This window comes from Pongo pygmaeus, chromosome 16 (assembly GCF_028885625.2).
Source record: "Pongo pygmaeus isolate AG05252 chromosome 16, NHGRI_mPonPyg2-v2.0_pri, whole genome shotgun sequence".
Classification (NCBI taxonomy): Eukaryota; Metazoa; Chordata; class Mammalia; order Primates; family Hominidae; genus Pongo; species Pongo pygmaeus.
The window spans coordinates 28,100,405-28,123,732 of record NC_072389.2 but is presented as its reverse complement, the minus strand read 5'-3'; the positions used below and the strand labels follow the sequence as shown (position 1 = coordinate 28,123,732).

The following is a 23,328-nucleotide window of genomic DNA, read 5'->3' as shown; positions in this document are numbered from 1 at the left end:
ACTCTGAAGTGTGGAATCCCGAGTTTTTGCCATTGTTGATAGGATAAAGAACCCATACCCATTCTTCAAGGCTACAAAAACCCTAAATTACATACAATAAAAACCGTGCTTCTGTAAAGCAGCTGCTACAGCTTCCCTTATAGAGTATTAGGGTAAACCAGCCCCATTCTAATGTTCTCATGATTCCCTTTTGGGTGGCAGTGCACACTTATGAGCACTCTGGAAGGGCACTCATAAAGCAGGAGCTCCTGGGAGCCTGTGTGTTTAAATATTAAGATATAACCCAGTGTGGAATTGGAATCATTTTCTTCAGGCACAGGAAAGCCACATCATTTTTTTTTTCTCCTTCCACTATTACCTTTATAAGGCCTTGTGTAAAACTATGTCCCAAAGAGGAGATTTACTTCTTTAACCTCATCGGTAATACTCATCATTAATACTAAGGGTCCCCTCAGATGGGACTTGCACCCTGCCAGGGAGGTGGGGGAAAGACTGTGAGTCCCACCTCCTTCCGGTAGAGCTACCTTGGGATACCATGTGATGATGCTCTGAATCACTAAGGGGAGGCCTGAGTCCAGCAGCTAAAGCATCTGCTTTTGATACAGTCAGAAATTCCAGCCCATCCCTAGGGCCGATTGTGCCCAGGGAACATTGCGGATCCTCAAGTCAGGTTTCGAACCAGTGCATTTACTGTTGTTTTGTTTTGTTTTTCCTGGAGGGAATTCAGATGTTTGCAATATGTCCTCTTCACACTGTTTCTAGCTGTGGATCCCAGGCGAGTAGCTCCAGGAATGGGGGCTAGTACTAAGGGCAGAGCTCCCCCTCCTGCCTCCCTCCTCCTCTCTGGGGGTCTAAGGGTCCAAGGCGAGCCTCTCACTATTGCTGAGTGCAGTCGTTGGAAACCATTTGGACCAGAGCACAGAAGCGTGGTTACCAGGACCTGGGAACAGAGGAAATAAGGAGATGTTGGTCAGTGGTCCAGACTTGCAGTTAAGTTCCGCAGGCCTAATGTACAGCAGGGAACCTATAGATGATACTGTATTGTGTACTTGAAATCTGCTAACAATATTGCTATACTTGTAACTGGCTAAGAGGGTAGATCATAAATGTTCTCACCACCATTAAAAAAAAGGCAACTGTGAGGTGATGGATGTGTTAATTAGCTTGATTGTGGTAATGATTTCATAATGTACACGTATGTCAAATAATCACATCATGCATCTTGAACATAGAGAATTTTTATTTGTCAATTCTAGCTCAGTAAAGCCAGGGGAAAAAAAAAATGTCTGAAACCAACAAGGGCTCCAGTGAGCCTCGGTCACGGCTCTCTTGATGATGTGGATAGATGGCTCTTCTTAGTTCCTATCTGTAGAATGGGGATATTCATATTGTTGTGAATATTGGGTGGAGTGGGGATATGTCAATTATTTGGAAAGTGGACTGACTCCTAGTAATTTGTAATAAGTGCAAGTTATTACCAACACAGGTCACTGCTGACCAGCACTGTGGTGGGGCAGTCTCTATGCAGAATATGCGGATAATTGTGATACGGCAGTTGAAGACACAGAGTGTTAACATAAGGAGAAAAAATAATGAGTAATACCATGAGGAGGGGCAGGCTGTCGGCAAATATGCCAATGCCATGGGAAGATGGCAGACAGGAGGATGGAGAGGACTGGACGAGGCTGGATAAGAGGGCATCCAGGCGTGGGCAGAGCACAAACGGGATGGGGAGGAAGGGAGGTCTGTGCCGGGATGTTGCACCAATGCGTGCACCACGGTGGCTATAGTAACGGGTTGGTTTGTAAGCAAGCATGATACACGGAGCCTTGAGTATCACGCAAAGAATATTAACCTAATTCTGTAGGCTCTGGGTAGCCATGATACGTTTTTGAATAGCAGCATATATAGTTGAATATAGTTGAGAATATAGCATCCAATGGGATGCGAATCTGAAAGCAGTCAGTGGGTTGGGGAGGGCAGAGGGAGGATTGCTACACAAGAAAGGAAACTGAGAAAAGGCAGGATGTCTATAGCAACGTGCGAGGGGCACCTGCTTCCACCAGGGGGTCTTGGCCCAGATCTGCTAGCATCACCCAGTTCCCAGGGCCTCCTAGCCAGAGGCAAACTTACCATAGAGCCTGTAAAGGTAAAGCCTGAGGACCCCTCACTAGCAGAAGCCTTCTCCCAGGTCCTGGGGAAGGTCGTAGCTGTGTGTTCACTTGGTCTTTTACTGCTTGTGATATTTACAAGTGCAAGATGTTTTATACAAGGCTGCTGTCTTTCTCTCCTCTGACGTCCCCTGTCACCCGCTCCTTTTATTAAGGGCAGGTGATTATCACCCAGCTAAGGGGACGCTTTCCAAACAAGGTTAGTGGAACATGGGGCATGGCGACTTCTGTCTAGGATGAAGTGCACCCCGATGTTATTGTTTCTCAAAGGTCTAGGGCTCCAGAGGTGTGGGTGACATGAAGGAGAAACCTGGAGCTCACGGCTCATGTATGGGAGCCCCAAACTTTACACGAAAGAAACCTGAGGCTTTTTCCACACTGCAGAATCCTGAACATGCAGGTCCTACTTCCAATAATGCTACAAATTTAAGTCAACTTCTAAGAACTATTTATAATGTAATTCTGCTTCCCCGTGCTGGAGGAAGTAAATATATTCTGAGTCTTGCTCCTAAAAAATAATGTTATTAAATTATTGTCATGGAAAGTCGTGATCAAAGAGTTTGCAGCCAAAAGTTGCAGGGCAGGTGAGTATGACAAAGGAGGGCCAGTGGTCAGATTAACAAAAATAAGATCTATTCCTTTTAGATACGATTTTTGTGGTATTTTAAATATTTTAAAATGACATTTTTCTCATTAGAAACAAATATTGATTTTTCATAATTCATATTAATAATTTATATTAATGTTATAATTTTGCATTCTTTTCCTAAAAAGGGCCTGGGTTGCATTAACATCAGGTGACTGACATGGCCTCCTCAGGGGAGCCACAAGCCCCTCTGTGGCAACAGGGCGTCACTCCCTGCTATGCTTCCCTGGGCCTGTCACTAACCCTTCACAACCTGCCCTCCTCGGAGCGGCCTTGGTCCTCTGGGCTCTGATGTGGCTCTCTGACTGCTGCACCCCTCACCTTTCCAACTTCAGCCTGGTGGTCTGGGGACCAGATGTGGCCTCCAGCAGAGAGCTCCCATCTCGCCAACAGGGCCTCCTTGTCTGCAGGTGTCTTCTGTCCCCTGTTGCGGGGCCTTCAAAGGGCTCACCAGACCCCACAGTGCACTTCTCCTCAGGGGTGTTAGTCTTTATATAAATCTGGCACAGTGCCCTGCAAAGGACTCTTAATAAGGGAGGCGCCTGGGCTAAGCTGGGAAGAATGCTCAACCAGGCGGCCAGACCTTGGGAAAACCCTTGTGCCTGTGAAGCAGGGACAGGTGCCCAGGGAGAGAGGGAAGCCCACCGTCAAAACCATGTTTCCCAGGACAACCGAATAAATAACACCTGCAAGAAACAAAAAACATATATTTGAGTTATGCTTCCATACCTGAGAAGGAAGAAATAAAAATGGTTTTACTCTAATCACTGCATTATACATTGTTAGATAAGAAACCTGAACAACCTTTAATTGGCAAAGGCCTATTACTACCATTTTGTAAAGAAAACAGCCAGTGGCTTCTTTTCCTGATTTGTTTATCTAACTCAAGCTAACGAGCTGAGGCCCAATAGGGGGAGAGAGGCTTTGTCCCCCAGCAAGTGTCTCTTACAGCCAGAATCTCAAGGTTCCCATCCTGCTCTAATCTCCTTTTTTTCATTTGGTCCTCTTCTTTAATAAAGGAAGGGGGAAAAGTGTGGGGAAATAATTTCCAAATTTTCTAGAAGTTACAGATGGATATTGTGAGGAAGCATAATTTTTCTTCTGTTTTCTTAAAATGATCCACGTGTCGCGGTAATTCATGGCTTATTTGGAAATTATTGAACTCTGCAGTGACTGAAACAAATCATGAACTTGTGCTGTTCACCAGCCTGATGGTTTACATTGGAGGGTCCGCATGAGTTTCATCTGTTAGTATTTCAGACACATTAATTTCATAGCATTAAGGAATTATATAGAATCTTTATTTTCAGATAGACATTGTAAGATTTTTTTTTCTTTGCAAAAAGGAAGGATGATTAATGCCATTACAAAGTAAGTTTATGAGAGAAATAAAAATATTTCTCTGTGGGTGGGAAGTGTTTCTTCAACATTTAGTCAAATGTAGACACAACAAAACATCCACACCATGCACAGCCTCACTCTGTCTTAAAGTGGCGTTCGTGGCAAGATTTCAGAACGAAGAAGAGCTTGCACCCGGAACACTGTAGGACGCTCCCCTCTGCTACAGGGAAAGAGTACGATCTTGTGTGGGATGGGGGTGGGGATTCCCGCCTTGCTCTGCAAGCCTCCACCTCATGGATGGTTCTCGAATACTTCATGCAGAATTCAGACCTATGAAAGTCCTTCCAATAATGGAAGATGCGACATAGGAAGAAGCCATCCCATCATGTTCTTCTTGCAAAAGTAAGATGGAGAAATGAGAAAAAAGTGGAAAATTAGTTTCAAGAGGGAAAGGCTAACTCTAGGCAGGGATATGGAAATGTAAAATTTTAGAGTCAGAAGGGTCGTTACATTTAATCCAATCTGACACTTGCATTGTACATATGAGGGGACTGAGGCTAAGGAAGGTAAATGATGTCACACAGTTTAGGAACAGTATAAATATGGAGGACACTTCTGCCCTGGGGTTCTTCCACATGCCCCGAGTCTAATACCCAGACTCCGCTGCTGCCGCCCCTCTCAGTCGCATCCAGGGAAGTGGATTTGGGCTGCAGAGTTTAGAAAATTGGCACTTAGTAGTTGTGTGACTGGATGAAGGTTACTCAATGTCTTAGGCCTCAGTTTACCCTTGGAAGGAAGGGTGGTCACTGTCTCTGTGTCAGGAATCCAGGCACCTGGCACAGAATGTGCCTGTGCCTCCTGGGAGGGATGCTAGAACACGCCTTCCATCCAGCTCTGTGTTCTCCCGATCTCATACTGCATCTTAAAGTGCTTTATGGGGAAGGGGCAAAAAGTGCTCCTTAATTGGGATGGAGACAGACGATAAGGAGAAAAAGGGCGAACAAGAGGGCCCTGTTTGCCAGTCACTCTTTGCCTTACCTTGTGTATAGAATAAAAAGGCTCATTCAGAAATTGTTAGTGGAGGGTCCTGTAATTCAAAATATTTTTGACATATTGGGTTATGTTGGTAAAATTCTTCAAGTTTTCTGAGCTTGAATTTCTCTGTTATACTTAGGTTAAACAAACAAAAAGCTTTGAACAATTTCAGGTTCTTTCCAAAATTCAGATGGGGCTTTTGTAGAGAATATTGGTTACTTTGACATTATTGATTTCATTGGCGGGCCCTGGATGTGCTTGGGAGGACATTTGCATCCTTCTCGTCTCGTTCCTCAATCCAGTAAACCAGTGTTCAAAGAAAGAAGGGAGTAAAACTTAAAAATGCCCATATATGCCTCCCTGACCATTCTCACGTACTGAATTTTAGTTAAAGTATTGAGTGTGTTCTCTGTGCAAATAGAGCCTATTACACATTTTAGTCAGAAATCATCGTTAAGCCCAAATCCTTCCAGGATGGAGGGAAGGCAGCTGTCAGCTCACAGTCTGTTCTGCAGGGATGCCTTTGAACTTGCTGCTCCATCATCAATATGTCTGTCTCACGCTACACCTCACTGAGGTCTTGGCTTCTGTATGGCTTTCCCATGTCCCCAGCACCTGCACACCCCAGCACCCTTTCCCTCCTTCCCCACTCTATCAGTCTGAACGGGCTCCTCTGACAAACTGCTCTGGATGCTTCTCGCCCAGGGCACGTGGTTCACGTGAGTTAGCAGAGCTCTGCTCCACACAGTCTCTCAGGGCCTGAATGGGTGAGCAGGTCCCACATGGGCTCTTCCAGGGCCCTCCGAGGAGTGGCACACACCACTCTGCTTGTGTTTCACTTTATCATGAGTGATGTGGCCACACCCAGCCCCAAATGGGGAACAGTTCTATCACACGCCTGCAAGCAGGGAAGCTGCGGTATTTGGCAAACAACACCAATGACTATCATGATCTGTATCTAGCCACTGAATATTAGCTTCTGTCTTTCTCATCAGAGAAAAACACACTTCTCCCATCTTCAAAGGAGGCAACTCAAAAGGTCAACCTTGTCCCGGCCCAAGGTCAAGGTTATGTATATATGTGTATACCTGTCCTGGTAGAGACATCAAGTCTGGATGTGGTTTTCTTTGATCCACTGACCTGTAAACTAAGAAGACCTATCTGATCTCCCCGTTCCACACGTGCAGTGTATGTACTAAGGTGGAAAAGGACCAGCCTAAGTCCCCACTGGGTAGATCCTGATGGGCTGGGTTCCCGGAAGTGAGGTTTTTCTTAGATTCAGCTCTAGTCCTTTCCCTAGGGTGGGGCCCCTGAGGTATGTTTTCTCTCTGACTCTTGCCTCCATTGTCTGGGAATATATTCTTTTTCCATTAACCATTTTTGCCATGGTGAAGTGGGCATTGGATAATACACCTCCGTTGGGGTCCAAGCAGAGGCTGCCGTTTGCCCATGAAGGACAGGCAGGCAACGGTATCATTTAATCTCAAGTAGTCATTTTTCTTCCTGACTTGTGGGTCCTTTGGCAGAACTTCCTTAAAATCGAGCCAACTTTCTACCTGAGGCCAGCTTCACATGTGCACAGTCGCATTCAGAGTTCTTTCTCTGTGCAATGCCAAGAGCTGCTGTGCATCTTTGCTTCTGCAGGCCAGCACCTCTCCCTCTCCAGGGCTTTACTCTGAGCCTTTCTCTCTGAAGTATAGGTATCTGGGCCCTACAGCCTTCAGTGGAAGGGCCACACCTTAGTTTCTTTCCCTTGAGCCATATTTGCATAATTAAAGATGTTACTGGGTGGCAGCCTAATCCATTTAGAGGCTTTAGCAATGGGTGTGATTATTTCTGCCAGGTTGTTTCAATGGACTTTGGCACTGCAAGCTGTTCTTGATGTTCCGCTGTAGAGATGAGGCCCTTGCCTCTCCCAGCCTCGCCAGACCCCAAGTGTGCTTTGTCTTTCTTTCCTCTTTTATAACAGCTTTCAAACCACTGGGTTCTTTTGGAGATAATTTCCTTCCTGTGATAACTTACCAAGCACAGAGAATAGCAGTCAACACATGCTAATTACCATTCCTTTTCCAACCTCTGCCCAGAGAGCTACCCGCTCCTTAGACAGGTTCCGTCCCATTAGATGTTTCACCCATGCATGACACCAGGCGTCTGGCCTCCAGTCCCACATTCCTGAGCCCTAAGCATCAATGCTACCTGCTTTTGTTTCATTTCACCACTCTTTGAACCCCATTTTTTGTATCAGTCAGCACATGCTAGGTTATATGGCAGAAGCACACACATGCACACACTCACACACACACTTACACACACCTTCACTGTGTGGCTGTGGGTTCAGAGTCTGTCAGTGAGAGGCATGCCAAGTTTTGGAAGGCGGGAACGAGGCTGAGGCCATTCATCCCCAAGAGCACATTCAGACAGGCAAGTGGACTTGGGAGGGTCCATCTGGTTGCTGAGATGCCACACGTGACCTGCCATGGCTGCTGAGCCGCGAGAGGCTTCTGGAAAACTCACTGAGAACCTGCTCCCAGCTGCTGCTTTCCTGCTATTTGCTCCCCCAACTGCGCAAATGCTTATGCAAGACTCACATTGCCTGTTCCATAATTCCTCCTATGCTGGATGCCTGGATACCTTTTGTTTCCCCTACTTGAATCCTTAGTAATACACCAGCCTTATTTTTGTGTGTGGCGTAAATGATCACCAGCCTATTTATTTAAGGCCTGTCTTCCCTGGATAGAATAGAAGCTCTAGGAGGGAGGGAGTTTCTTGTTGGCGCAATGCTGGGTCTTCCTTGCTTTGAAAAGCCTGGCATACTCAGTGAAGCAAAGAAATGATGAATGAATGATGAATGAATTAGTTAATGAAAGACCAGTTGAATTATAAACCTGAAATTGAATTACCTGCCACAGAAAGATTCTTTAATGGGAAACTCAGTGGAAAGGGTAAATATGAGATTTGTTGAGAATCACAAAATTCAGACTCTACAAAAGTAACACATTTATAATATCTACTACATAACAAAAATTATGAAAGATATAAAAATCCCTTACAATCAGCCTCTACATCCTTCTTACCATGAACCTAAAATAATTCTTTAAATTATTTTCAATTGCCCAGGTTACAGGCACTTCTTTGGGTCTCCTAGAGTGCCCCTAGGATAGAATCAGTCCTGTCCTAACCGTTTGATGGCTGCAGCAAAGTCTTACTGGGCACCATGAACACTACAGTGGCTTCAACCCTGGGCCTTTGCCTCTGTATTTGTACCTCTTCAGTCTGCTCTTGGAATCGGCATTTGGCTTGGGTGGCTGTCCTCTCTACAGTTCTTTGTTGTATTTTATTTCTTACTTTTCTTTTTGTTCTGCTTTTTGTAGCTTGAGAAGACCCAAGTACAAATAGTCATAACTATTATATGAATGAATATGAATGGATCACCTGCTCTCTGGCAGGCACTAAGGGTGCTCATTTAATCATTTCCTTTTATCTTCGTTAACACCCTTGAGGAGGTGGACACTGTTATGTTCCCCATTTTATAGATCAGAGAACAGAGGCTCCAATAGGTCCTGCTACCTGTCAAGGCTTGGACTGGCGAGCCTAGGGTTTGCCTCCACACCCTGAAATAGATTCTACTGTCCCTCTTAGCCCCTCTTCACACTTCATATATTTATTGGAACTTAAGATTTATAGTATGTCACATAATGTTACTACACTGTTGACAAATAATATTGGTCATCATTCACTGAGTGCTTGCCATGTTGAACCAGTCTCTATCAGAAAGAGAATTGGGGAGGTGAGGATGTCAACATGGAGAGAACACAGAACGTTTGACAAAGAGAACAAATTATACAGAACATTTATTAATAGAACTGTCTTGTCTCTCCTTCTGCTCTGTTTCAGGAATACCAAATTGACATATTTTTTGCTCAGACCTGGACAGATAGTCGCCTTCGATTCAACAGCACAATGAAAATTCTTACTCTGAACAGCAACATGGTGGGGTTAATCTGGATCCCAGACACCATCTTTCGCAATTCTAAAACCGCAGAGGCTCACTGGATCACCACACCCAATCAGCTCCTCCGGATTTGGAATGACGGGAAAATCCTTTACACTTTGAGGTAAGATGCTGCATCGATCTTTGATTACTCCTGGTTTGAAATGGGATCCTTAATTTGAATCACTGTAGGAATGAGACCCTATTTTCATCTCTAAGTCTATTCTCTTTCATGTGAGACATACTACAGCATCCTGAGAAAGTTTGTCCTCATGCCATATGTGTAAAAATAAAAGCATACAGATGATCCGCAGAGAATATAAGTTCATTTCTTCAGAATCTATTTCTGCTGGAAGTAGGCTGTGAAAGTTATTCTTAATAGATTTATACCATGGGTCCTCTCCCCTAGGAAAATACAGATGTCTTGGTGCACTAATCAACAAATGTAGTTAGAGTAAATCTGAGACCACAAGGAAGAGGGGCAGAGTCAGCCCCTTTCCCAGCACATCCCTAAGGGAAGTGGCAGCTCCCCTGGAGTGTGTCCTCCTGGAGTCAGGGAAGTCTTCGAAGAAACCCAGAGAGGTAAGGGAAACTGAGCTTCCAAGAAGGGAACCGACTCGCCCACAGTCACCACTGGGAGCCTGTCTCTCCCAGATCTCTCCACCAGGATGGTCAGAGTCTAACTGAACACACAGCAACACAACACTAGCAATGAAGGGCCCTCTGCACTCCTGTCTGCTCGCCCAGCACAGGGACTGGACGGTCCCTCCAGCAGTGTCCTCTGAGCGGGTGGTGCTGCTCCAGAGGACACTGCACTCCCTTCTTCCTGAGGGCTCAGAAGCCCTGGGTGCATCCAGCCTTTGCTGTCACGGGCTCACTCTCGCTCCTTCTTGCACCTGCTCTGTGGCTGCATCTGCCCGCTCTGCTCTTTCTGTCTCAGGGCTTGACCCCTGTCACTTTACTCTCCTTACCCATCCCTGCTGGCTTAGCTCATCCATCCTGAGAATGAAAAGCCATGTGCGTACTGAGAATACTCACAAGGAGAAATCTGATTCCTCACATTAAATAAATGTCCGCAGCACACACACAGGCACAGATGGACATTAAAATAAGCAGACTGTGAGAGAGCATTAAAGTTTCAGGGAAATCCTCATTTTGCCAGGGAGGGAACAATTACAGCCAAAAAAAAAAAAAAAAAAAAAAAAAAAAAAAAAAAAAAAAAGCCACAGCTGGGAACCATGCTGATGAAAAACGTTGAGAGCTGGAGTTTGTAGAAGTTGTCTCCTCATCAGTTGTAAAGCCATACACTGGAGACTCTGACATGACACGGAGCCTCAGCAAGCCAGTTCTGGAACCCCATGTAGACACTGAAATATGGGGCTGCTGCCCTGGGAGGATGCAGGGCCCCCATTTGGCAGAGCCACCACCTGCCTAGTGAAAGAGGGGCAGTAGTCCAAACAGGAAATCCCCCCAATGCGTGCATTAATTTGGCATAATAGCTGTTTAGATAAACACACCAGTTTCCAAATGGAGGAAGGATTTAATTCAAACAGATTGAAAACAACAACTTATAAAACAACAGTTGGTTTTGTCTCCTCTCTGACTTGGCGTGTATTTCTAGACACAGTTGGAATTTTACTAACTGGAATTCTCTGTGCCACTGATAGTTAAAAGCAAAACAAACTAACCCAACATGAAAGCAACACAGCACAGTCTCACCGTGAATGGATCCCGGGCCAAAAGTGAGCCGCACGTGCTGCCCTGGGTGACGGAACGGCCCTCCCCATCCCCACATGGGGTGCCGTAACGGCTGCCAGCCTTGCCCTGTGCTGTGTGCTGAGCTGGACTGACACTTGGCTTTTTCGCAGGCTCACCATCAATGCCGAGTGCCAGCTGCAGCTGCACAACTTCCCCATGGACGAGCACTCCTGCCCGCTGATTTTCTCCAGCTGTGAGTACCAGTCCCAGCCCGGGGTGTGCACGCTGTGTGAGGGATGCCTAGCCTGGTACTGCTTCTGTCAAACAGTCATGCAATTGATCACAGTGTCCCTGCACACACAGAGAAAACTGATGATGGTTTCAGTATTGACCACCTGGGCGTTTTCACTCTAGACCTTGTCACATAGGAGCCATGTTACAAAATAGGTGATCTCGATAAGGCTGTGAGCAACTTGACCCTTGACATGGAAGGATTCAGAAACTGATGAACCGTTGATTTACCAAAGACCTTTATGCTAATGAGCTGTGCATACTATTTGGAAGTATACAAAATTCCTTTGTAATATTTTAGCTTTAACATTATCTTTTTTTAATTTATTTTTTAATATTTATTTATTTATTTATTTATTTATTTATTTATTTATTTATTTATTGAGACTGAGTTTTGCTCTTGTCGCCCAGGCTGGAGTGCAGTAGCACGGTCTTAGCTGACTGCAACCTCTGCCTCCCGGGATTCAAGTGATTCTCCTGCCTCAGCCGCCTGAGTAGCTGGGACTATAGGCACGTGCTACCACACCCAGCTAACTTTTGTATTTTTAGCAGAGACAGGGTTTCACTATGTTGGTCAGGCTAATCTCGAACTCCTGACCTCAGGCGATCCACCCACCTCGGCCTCCCAAAGTGCTGGGATTACAGATGTGAGCCACTGTGCCCAGCTGATTTAACATTATCTTAAAGTAAGGTGATTTGTCTACCAAGTAGAAAGATACAAATTTTTCTTTAATTTTACTTATATTTGTCTCATTGAACCATTGTAAGATGATTTAATTTTTCATAGTATTTTATCTTCCAACATTTTACTTATGGTAGATATCACAGTTAATCCTTTACAAGTTCTTAAAGACAGCATCTACTGCTTAGTATAAGAGTACATGTAAAAGGAATATCAAATATCAAATCTATTTATATAATTTTTAAGTTAAAATCAAAATGGAAAGATATCTGGTGAATGAATTTACAATGGGGCATTTTAAATGAATTGATCAAGTATTTATGTATGACTCATAAGAATTCAGTTTATTGTATTGGCTTTCTTTAAAATTGCATATGGAGCTGGGCATGGTGGCTCACACCTGTAATCCCAGCACTTTGGGAGGCCGAGGTGGGCGGATCCCGAGGTCAGGAGATCAAGATCATTCTGGCTAACACGGTGAAACCCTGTCTCTACTAAAAATACAAAAAATTAACTGAGCGTGGTGGCGGGTGCTGTAGTCCCACCTACTCAGGAGGCTGAGGCAGGAGAATTGCTTGAACCCGGGAAGCAGAGGTTGCAGTGAGTTGAGATCGCACCACTGCACTCCAGCCTGGGTGACAGAGCGAGACTCTGTCTCAAAATAAATAAAATAAATAAATAAATAAATAAATAAAATTGCATATGGAACATGACAAACAGATCTGATGAAATCTCATGTAGAAGTTTTTGTGGCTTTCTTCATTGAACATTATGGATTTTTCCCTGAACCTTCAAATGTAAAATATGTTCATCGCTTATTTTATTTTTGCTTCTGCTCCTTGCATGTGTGCGGCCCGTGGAGGCCCAGGTCCAGATCTGCAGAGACCAGCAGAGCTCTGCACACCATGCATGCGTTCTCACTGGAAACCTTGTTTCTTTCTGTAATAGCTTCCCTTGTTCTGTCATACTGTAAAAATGTGTTTAAATCATTCACAGAGCCTTTTAAGTGCTCAGTTCCAGGAGGGGATTGTGTGCACATGGACTTACACAATACTGCCAGAAAGAATAGTGCTTGTATAAATTGTTTTAAAAAGATTTTTATAGAAATAAAATAATTTAAATTCTTAAAGACAATTCACACATAGTACTCAGGGAAATACGTGGAAGTGAATGCCTTTCTGGAATTAGTTGGCAATGAGCATAAAGTACTAGCAAGAAATCTGGCATAGTAGTAAAAATGGTTTGTGTGACCAACCACATCTATTTCCCTATTTCTGGTGTGCTGTGGTAGTGATGGGTGGTCAGAATGAATGTAGGAGCCAGGGGCTGGACAGTCTTATATATAGTGTCAGAAAGTGGCACTTTCAATGCATGAGCAAAGAAAAGTTATCTGAAAATCAGGGAGTGGCAGGATCAAATTCATGTTCAGGAACAGTATGAAAGATCTTATAAGAGCAAAAGTACACGATTATATACCTATTGGAATGGCAAAAATCTGAAACACTGGCAACCTTAAATGTGGTGGGGATGTGGGGCAACAGGAACTCTCACTCATCGCTGGGGGATGCACAGTGTCACAGCCCCTTTGGAAGACAGCTGGGTCGTCTCTTACAGAAGTAGACATACAGGTACTATATGATCCAGAATTTGTACTCCTTGGCATTTACCCAAATGAATTAAAACTTGTGTCCGCACCAAAACCTGCATACAGGTGTTTATAGCAGCTTTCTTCGTAATTGCCAAAATTTGGAAGCAACCAAGATGTCCTTTGGTAGGAGAATGGATAAACAAACCACAGCATATTCATGCAATGGAATATTATTCAGCACTACAAAGAAAGAAGCTACTGAGCCATAAAGAGACATGCAGGAAACTTAAATGCATATTTACTAAGTAAAAGAAACCAATCTGAAAAGGTTGCATACTCTGGTTCCAACTATATGACATTCTGGAAAAGGCAAAACTGTGGAAACAATAGAAAGGTCAGTGGTTGCCAGGGGTTGTGGGCAGAGGGAGGAGTTTTAGGACAGTGAAACTATTCTATATGATACTGTCATGTTGGACATATTTGTCCAACCCATAGAATGTACAACACTAAGAATGAATGCTAAAATCAGTCCCTGGACTTTGGGTGATAATGATGTGTCAACATAGGTTCATTGTTGGTAACAAATGGACCACTCTGGTAGGGGATGTTGATAGTTGGGGAAAGGAGTACTTGGGTACTCTGTACTTTCTGCTCAATTTTTCTGTGAACCTAAACCTGCTTCTTTTTTAAAAGTCTAGCAAAAAATTATTGGAGGTAAAGAAATCAATTAGGAATCTATTGCAATCATAAAGCACAATGTTCTGATAGAGCCATATTATCAAATTAAAAAAAAACTTGGATTCCCAAAATATGAAAGTGTTTTAAAGTATGTTTTTGAACCACTTTACATGTGTAGCATTAATTCATATGTATAGGATTCACTATTCATAAATAAGAATAATAACACTGTCCTAATGAAAACACTCATTGATAATTTGGAGTGATGGAGGATACTTGCATCTAAATCAGTTTGGTACCTAAGTTGTTTCCACATGATGGGTGTCCATTTCCAGGAAGAGGCCAATCCTAATACCAATAAGCAACTGAAAGTGAAGTGGGCCAGGCGCGGTGGCTCATGCCTGTAATCCCAGAACTTTGGGAGGCTGAGGCAAGCGGATCACGAGGTCAGGAGTTTGAGACCAGCCTGGCCAATATGGTGAAACCTCATCTCTACTAAAAATACAAAAATTAGCCAGGCGTGGTGGCATGTGCCTGTAATCCCAGCTACTCGGGAGGCTGAGGCAGAAGAATCGCTTGAACCCGGGAGGCAGAGGTTGTGGTGAGCCAAGATCATGCCAGTGCACTCTAGCCTGGGCGACAGAGTGAGACTCCATCTCAACCAAAAAAAAAAAAGGAAAAAAGAAAAGAAAGTGAAGTGATGTCCCTGTTTGTGAACAGTTAACCTTGCAATGTCCTGGTATTTTTCAATTAAATACACTCAGAAGCTGTATTTTTCCACTTAAAAATTTTACAGTAACAAAGTTGAACAACTAGTTATTTTCACTATCATACAAATAAAAGTTAGGACAACTGCCCAAAATGTACAGTAAGATATAAAGTGATCATAAAATTGATTAACAACTGTTAGGCTGGTCTTGACTCTCTGAGTAGCAGAAGCAAAACCTCTCAAACAGTGACAAGTATATAAGACTTTCCAATATATGCACAGAGATGAGGGGGTAACATTTACTGTATAACATGTTTGGGTAATAACTTTGATTTTTATGTTTTAAATAGTTGAGATTTTTGAAATAATATTTTAATTAATTAAAAATTTCCTATAGCACTTTCTGTAGTCATTGTGGTTAAGGATCACATTTTAAAAATTCCTAAAATGTACTTTAAAAGGTAATGTTATTAGTTTATTTAAACTTGTTAAAATTATTAAGACTAAATTTTAAATTACTTATATGGATGAATTAAAAGTGATTTTGATATGGACTCTTGGGCAAACATTTTTAGTGTCCAGAACTTGGCCATAATTGTGTATTTAGTGCACTCATAGAAATTGAACCATAAAGAATATTCAATTGCAAACAGCATTGGTTGTTTTATTCATTTCCTATTACTCCTGCAACAAATTACTGCAAACTTAGTGGCTTGAAACAACATAAATTTAATATCTTACGTTTCTGTAGATCACAAATCTGAACTGGGTTAAAATCAAGGTGTGGGCAGGGCAGCATTGCCGCTTGGAGGCTCTGGGGGAGAATCTGTGTCCTGGCCTTTTTCAAGCTCCTAGAGGCCACCCGCATTCCTTAACGTGGGTCGCCTTCCTCTATCTTAGAAGCCAAAAACAGCACCTCTCTCTGATCCCACTTATGTTGTCATATCTGTCTTAGACCACAGACAGGAGAGCTCCCGTGGTTTTGAAGACCTTTGTGATTAGGTTGGACTCACTCACATGGGCCAAGATGATCTCCCGTCTAAGATCCTTCACTTAATCACATCTTTGAAGTCCTTTCTGCCACATAAAGTGACATAGTAGCAGCTTCTGGGGTTCAGGGTGTGAACATCCTTGCTGGTTACTAGTTTACCTGCCACAATTACTAGTCACTCAGAGCATTCCAAGACCTGGGAACCTGCCTGGTAGATGTGCCACTCACAATTCTCAGATTGTCGGGAGAATCTACACAGCAGAACAAGCCCAAAATACATTTCACTAAAAGGAAAAATCATCCCCCCCCATGAATTATGAAAAACTGTATTGTTTAATCTGTGTCTTAGTATATTTTATGAAAAAAATAAATAAAAAGGCAAAATATAAATTTTGGTCATTTAATTCCTCATTCCTTAAGTTGTTTTGAAATTAATTTGTTTTCTTCTTGGTGTTCTTTTGATTAAATGTCAGCATTATAAAATAAATGTTTCTTTTTGTCCAGCTGATTGGTTAACATATGTTAGTATGAGCTTCATTTTACTCATGATTTCACTTCCAAAAGTTGTATTGCCTTTGAAAAAGTAATGTGTCTAGCTTAATATAGCTACAGTGTATACATTTAACTAAACAATGCAATATACATAGATGTCATAATCTGTTTTAAGTCAAATACAAAATTAATGACAAAATATTAAGAATGCCAGTGTTATAACTCTATGCTATTATGTTTTCTAAAGAGAGGTATCTCTTCACACATACACATGCAGACACACACACACACAGGCACACACATACATATACACTTCTGTAAACTAATATAGGGGTTCACCAGACCTCAACATAATCTCTTTCTGTTGCTTAGTTTGAGATATAGAAAATTATATATGCAAAATAAATGTTCATTGGCAAGTGTTTAAATTATGTACTAGACTAAAATCCCAAAGTTGAGACGCCATTCCTTTAATTAAACTTTCAACAATAAAATAATTAGTACCCCACTGTTGACTCTTTATTGTGCAATGTTAAATCCTGGGACACTGGTCACACTAATGCGTGGCAGTGCTGCTGTTAGCATGTCTTGAACCTTATCTTTAAAATGCCATATTATGAGAAGTTTGCAAGTAGCATATATCATTACTCTATCAAACAACAAGTAAATGATTTCTGAAGTTCAATTGGATATCTATGGGCAAAAAAATAAGCTTGATAGTTAATTCCAAATGAATTGAGGCCTTAAATAAAATAAACATAAAAACACAATATATTAGAAAAAATACATAGGAAAAAAATGTTCATGAACTAAGGCTAACAAAGAGTGTTTATATTTGACACTGAAAGCATGATCCCCAAAAGAAAAAAGTGATAAATGGGACCTTGTAAAAGTGAAAACTTTTGGTCTACCAAAAGCTTGTCATGAGGTTGAAAAGGCAAATTAGGCTGGGAGAAACACTTGCAAACCAGAAATCTGATAAGGCTTGAATCTGTATATATAAATAACTCTTAAATAATTTCATTTCTTTTTATGACTGGACAATATTATATCATGTGCAATACCATGATTTGTTTATTCATTTTCTGATGGACACTTGGGTTGCTGTCACCTTTTGACTGTTGTGACTGCTGTTCCCATTGGTAGACAAGACCCTGCTTGAGTCCCAGCTTTCAGTTCTTACGGGTATATTCCTAGAAGTGGAATTGCTGGACCATATAATAATTCTATATTTAATTCTCTTAGGAAATGACAACCTGTTTTTCACAGCAGCTGCACCACTTTACACTTTCACCAGCAATGCACAAAGATTTTAGTCTCTTCACATCCTCACCAACACTTGTTATCTTTTCCCTTTTTATTGATAACAGCCATCCTAGTGGATGAGAAGTTGTAGCTCATTATGATTTTGATTTACATTTCCCTAATGACTAAGGATGTTTTAATATATGCGATACCTAGGATGTTCAGATGCATGCTACGCCTTTGGAAACATCATTTAAATTGAATAAGGCCAACAAAAAAGGGTTGAGTACTCTATGCCTGCACCTCTATCAGGTATCTAGAATAGGCAGATTCATAGAGAGAGAAAGCAGAGTGGAGGGGACCAGGGAGTGTGGGGAGGAGAGAACAAGGGGAACACAGAGCTTCTGTGTGGGAGGACGAGCAGGTTCTGGAAATAGAGTGGCGATTGCTGCCCAACATTGGGAATGTACTTACTACAACTGAGTTGTACACTGAAAATGGTGTTAAAGTGATACATTTTACATTATGGATTTTTAAATCACATTTTAAAAATGTATACTAAAAACTGAACAACAACAAAACAATCCAGTTAGAAATGGGTAAAAGGCCGGGCGCGGTGGCTCACGTCTGTAATCCCGGCACTTTGGGAGGCCAAGGCGGGCGGATTACCTGAGGTCAGCAGTTCGAGACAAGCCTGAACAACATGGTGAAACCCCGTCTCTACCAAAAAAAAAGAAAAAAAATTAGCCAGGCATGGTGGTGCTTGCCTGTAATCTCAGCTACTCGGAAGGCTGAGGCAGGAGAATCGCTTGAACCTGGGAGGTGGAGTTTGCAGTGAAAGATCGTGCCATTGCACTCCAGCCTGGGAAACGAGCAAAACTCAGTCTAAAAAAAAAAAAAAAGAAAGAAATTGGTAGAAGACTTAGTCATTTGACCAAAGGTGATATTTACATGGAAAATCTGCATGTGAAAAGATGTCCAATGTCATCAGCGATTATTAATAGTAAATGTAAATTAAAACCACACTAAGCTATCACTACATACCTATCAGAATGGCTAAAATAAAAAAATAGTAGGAACATCAAACCCTGGCAAGGATGTGGAAAACCTGGGTACACTGCTGGTGGGAATGTAGAATGACACAGTCACTGTAGAAAATAGTACAGAAGTGTCTTATAAAACTAAAACTGTACTTACCATATGACCTAGCGATTGCAAGCTTGGGTATTTATCTTGGAGAAATGAATAGTTACGTTGACACAAAAATCTGTCTATACATATTCATAGTAACACTATTCTTAATAGCCTCAAACCAGAAACAGCCCTCATGTTCTTCAGTGGTTAATGGTTAAGCAAACTGTTGGTACATCCTTAAAATGGATGACTACTCAGCAAGAAAAACAAACAAATTACTCATATATGCAACAACTTGGTCTGCAACGGCATTCGAAGCTGAGTGAAAAATGCCAGTCTCCAAAGGTCACATAGGTGGGATCCCATTTATATAACATTCTCAAAATAAGCAGGAAGTGAGAGCTAAGGTGGAGTTGTTAACTGTCTTCTGTTATTTAAAAAATGAAAGAAGACCTAAATAAGTAGAAAAGCATCTTGTGCTTTTGAACTGAAATACTAAATATTATTAAAATGACGATACTCTACAAGGTGATCGGTATTGGTTTTCCTCGGTTCTGCTTCTCTTTCAAACTTGCAGACACTTTCCTCTTATTCCCTGAGTAGCATCATGGTCTGCTTAGTTCTAAATGTCTTCATTTTCAGATGAACACTTCTTGTACCTTTTATGATATTTCTTAAATCATAGCTGTCTGATCGAAATACAATGCAAGCCACTGACACAATTTTAGATTTTCTAGGAGTCTCATTATAAAAAGCAAAAAGAAACAGGTGGAGTTAATTTTACTACATTTTATTCAGTATGGTCTATACAGAATATTATCATTTTGCTATGCAATCAATATGAAAAATTATCAATGAGCTATTTTAATAAAATAGCCCGAGATATTTTTATGCTAAGTCGTAGACACCAGTGTGTGTTTTATGACAGCACACTTCAGTGTAGAGTAGCCACATTTCACAGCTCAGTAGCCTATTGCTGCTCAAGGCCACCATGCTGCTGGAAAGCACAGTCTGAGACCCACGCAGAGGTCTTCACACAAGATGCACATCTTCAAAACCCTAGGTTTTGTTTAGTATCAGTCATGTTCTTCATTCCTCTTTTCCCATTTTTTCTCCCTGTTTATTTCCAGCATCTTTCTTTATACATGCTCTGCACTCTCTTGTCTCTCAGTTCCAGATTTGAAATCCAACTATGAGACGTCTTGACTAACCTAAAAAAAGCCATAAAATCTATGCAAATATGCATGTATTTGTATGTGCATAAACTAAATCTCTCACACACACAAATAAGCCTTGTGATTCAAAAAGTTCCAAACCACCCATGCTTCTCTAAAGCCCTTCCTATACATTCACTATTGGAACACGGGCTAGAGAAGGGGAGGAAAATACCTTCAAGCGCAACACTGTCTCTGAATCCACTAGGACTGTTATTAATAGATAATTCAGCACTAAATATGGCGCGAGGGGAGTCTTAAAGCTAAGAAATACTAGTCATTGTTTGTTACTGTTCGGCTCCTCCTTGGGGTAGATTCTGCTATTAATTCATCTGCCTGAGCTGGTCGGGAACGTGGGGTCAGCGCTTCAGGCTGCCCTTGAGTGGGGCCAGTCTGAAAACAAGCCCTGTCCACCTCAGGAAATGGAAACACATGTCCGCATCACCTGCTGCTTTTGATACTGGTACCCTAAAAGTTATCCATCAACACACTTCTTGTAGACGTGCTGTTAACTGGGAATGTGCTAGAAAGACCTTTGGTTGCTCCTTCTCCCTGCAGTGATGCCCCCCACCCCAGGCATCCTTTCCGTCTTTCTTTTTAAACATACTTGCTATGAGGAGATGCCAGAAAACCGAAGGGCAGTGGAAACCGATTTAAGATGATCAGGTCCCTTGATGTGGTGGTTCTGTGGTCCCGAGGTTAAGTTCATTGCTATTAAGTTTGATTCAGATGCTGGTTCACGGCACTCGCATCCTTCCAGGCCACAGGTCTGTGCGGAGTGTTGACTTGGGGAAAGATTCTACATGCATCGCAGGAGGACCATGCTCCTAGTTAGGTGCTCAGTGCCCCCAGGGAGGCACCATGCGCATTTCATGGTCAGCTTTGTTCTCTCCAGACAGTAAGGTGCCTGAACTGGACAGGACAACTGCATTTATCTATGTTGCTATCAGGCTTTGCAATATTGACTGGCCGAGCAGAGGTGGAAACAAACCAGCAAATGTATACTTTTGCACTAATACCTCCTTTCTTCCTGTTTGCAGAGCACATAGAGTACAGCAAACTGTATTTCATTCTAAACCCTTGTTGATGTGACCTAGGGAGAGAATCAACCACTCTTTACTCATCCAAATGCTTTGTATCTGGTGTGTGTATTAAAATAAGCCAGGTCAAAATCTCCTTGTCTTCTGCCTGCTGCCTAAGTGCACTAATGAGGCGGCCCACTGCCAGGTGGGACATCCCAACAGGTGGGGCCTTCCCCCGTGTCTTTTGCTGTGGCAGGAAAGGAGCATACTGCTCCTTTAGGAGACTCCAACCAGGAGAGTCCTGTCTCCTAGTTGGAGGAGTTAATCTCTAAATGGCAGCTTCTGCAAGGTGTCCACAGAGGCCCCATGTCCTCTCACACAGAGGTAAGGGGTGTGGACATCCAAAAGGAAGTCCACCTTCCCAGGTGAGGGAGGAGCCTACCAGACATGTAGACGTCAAGGTCCTAAATGCGCAAGCATCCTCTTAAATCCGCAAACTCTGGAAGCAGCTAGAGGGAGCTCTGCGGCACGTCCAGCATCCTGGACCTGTGAGTAAGAATCAAGCTGTTGCCCTGGGAACCAGGCTTCCCATCAAGGACCACGCTAGGCAGGCCTCTGCCAGAGGTGAGGTGGGCGTTTATCATCTCCTGCTTTGCCTGTTTCATATGCTCTGCCCCTTGCCTTCTCCCACCCCTCCCTGTCCTTGCTTCCCATTCCTGTAGACTTGCACACCTTGTGGAATGGGAGGCTGCTGGATGCAGTCAGTCAGGCTGGCTGTGCATTCCTGCTAAGATGACAGTGAAGTAACAGGGCTTTAGTATCGTCCCCCAATAACTGACCTCCTTACTTTGGTGGAAACTCACTACAGAGGGCAAACCACTGTACAGGTGCACAGGATTGCGCTGGTTCCTTTTGCCCAGTCTTGAAGGTGGGTTATTTTATTCCAGCTTTAGTGACGTAATTTGTTCAGAGAGGTTAAGAACATGATCATAGCATTGATAAGAGATGCCAGCTTCTGAGAATAAGAAGAGGACTTCTCACTTTGAAGGTCATGGCCTTCTCACTCCATTTAGGTGACCCTGCATAACTTGTAACAGTGAACCTGGAGGCATTGTGCCCCTTTCTCAAACATCCCAGAGTCGATGGAGGGAGGAGGCATTGGAGCAGGAAGGCTGGGGAGGCGAACAGTGAGGGTGACTTTCAGCATCTCTCAGGTTTCATCACGCAGCAGCTAGCCTCTCCTCTTGTGTCAGGGAACCTTCTTCATCTCTCTAAACCCCTTTAAACCTCCCTTTCCCCATCTGCAAGGTGGGAATGACAGCAAGTTATACGATGATGGAAGGGACTCTAGGTGAAGTTGTTATAGATTCCCACTTGAGTTAGCCCAGAAAGCGTACAACCATGGGAGTGTTGTGGCTACATGGGCAGGAGCGGGTGCGAGGGATAATTGCACAGTTTCTCTGTGGCCTCTGGAATTCTCAGGAGAAAGAAAGCGCAGTTGTGGTAGACACACTCTACACAGGCAAGGTTTTCAAGGGCAGAGAAAATAGCCAAACCCTCACTAAGCCATCAGCCTTTCATACTGGGTTTCTAACTTCTCCATTTTAAATAATCTACCCACCAATGTACATATATGTCTGTGCGAAGATTGCAAACACCAAGCTCTCTGTTGAGTTAAAAATGCAACCGGGAGTATGATCCATACTCTCCTCTCCATAGTACAAACAACTTGAAGGAGCCACTGAGAGTTCTTGGCGTTATTGAGACGTTTGCTCTATCAAAGGCAAATTTTGCAAAAATAACAAGGTCAGAAAACCTTAATGTTTCTTACATCTTCCATAAAGGAAAAACTGAAGTCAATAAAAATGGAACCAAAGCTTCAGCAGCATTTGTAATTCTAATCACGTGGTTATCACCTCCTTGCTTTATACAAGTCAGATATTTTCTGTTTTTCATGCAATGTAATCCAAAAGTGCTGTCTTACTCATGGGGCAGACAAACCCTGGAGAGTGTATGAAAGAAACCATGTAAAGCAAGGACGACTTTGCTAAGAAGAAAAAAGTCCTATGCTACATCTTTCACAGTTCTGTTATGTACTTTTGTGCAGTATTTGCTTTTTGAAAGCTGTTTTTTAAGAACAGAGACTCGAAGACGCATGCTTTTGTTTTGGGGTGTGTTTTGGAGGGAAAGAAGGGCAAGATGGCTGGAACACTGTGCTGGGAAATAAACAGACTTCAGAGGCCTGAAAGCTTCTTCAAACTACTGAAGAGTTAGCCCGGTCAGCAACTCTCCTGAGTATTTATTATCTAGTTCCGGCTTTTTGTTTTGTTTTTATATGTGGCTTTCCAGAATTAATTTTACTAGTGCAATGGTGTAGGAGAAGACATTTAATGGTAGGGT

At 42.7% G+C, this 23,328-nt stretch overlaps 1 protein-coding gene across 7 annotated transcripts in view; it reads left to right on the top strand.

The window, feature by feature from the left end:
* GABRG3 (gamma-aminobutyric acid type A receptor subunit gamma3) overlaps positions 1-23,328 on the top strand; it is a 574,336-nt gene that overhangs the window by 354,856 nt on the left and 196,152 nt on the right. For all 7 annotated transcript variants that reach the window (XM_054451434.2, XM_063652473.1, XM_054451435.2 and 4 more), the window contains 2 exons: positions 9,088-9,308; positions 11,053-11,135. In XM_054451434.2, the coding sequence (XP_054307409.1) occupies positions 9,088-9,308; positions 11,053-11,135 (304 nt within the window). The remainder of the gene's footprint in view (positions 1-9,087; positions 9,309-11,052; positions 11,136-23,328) is intronic.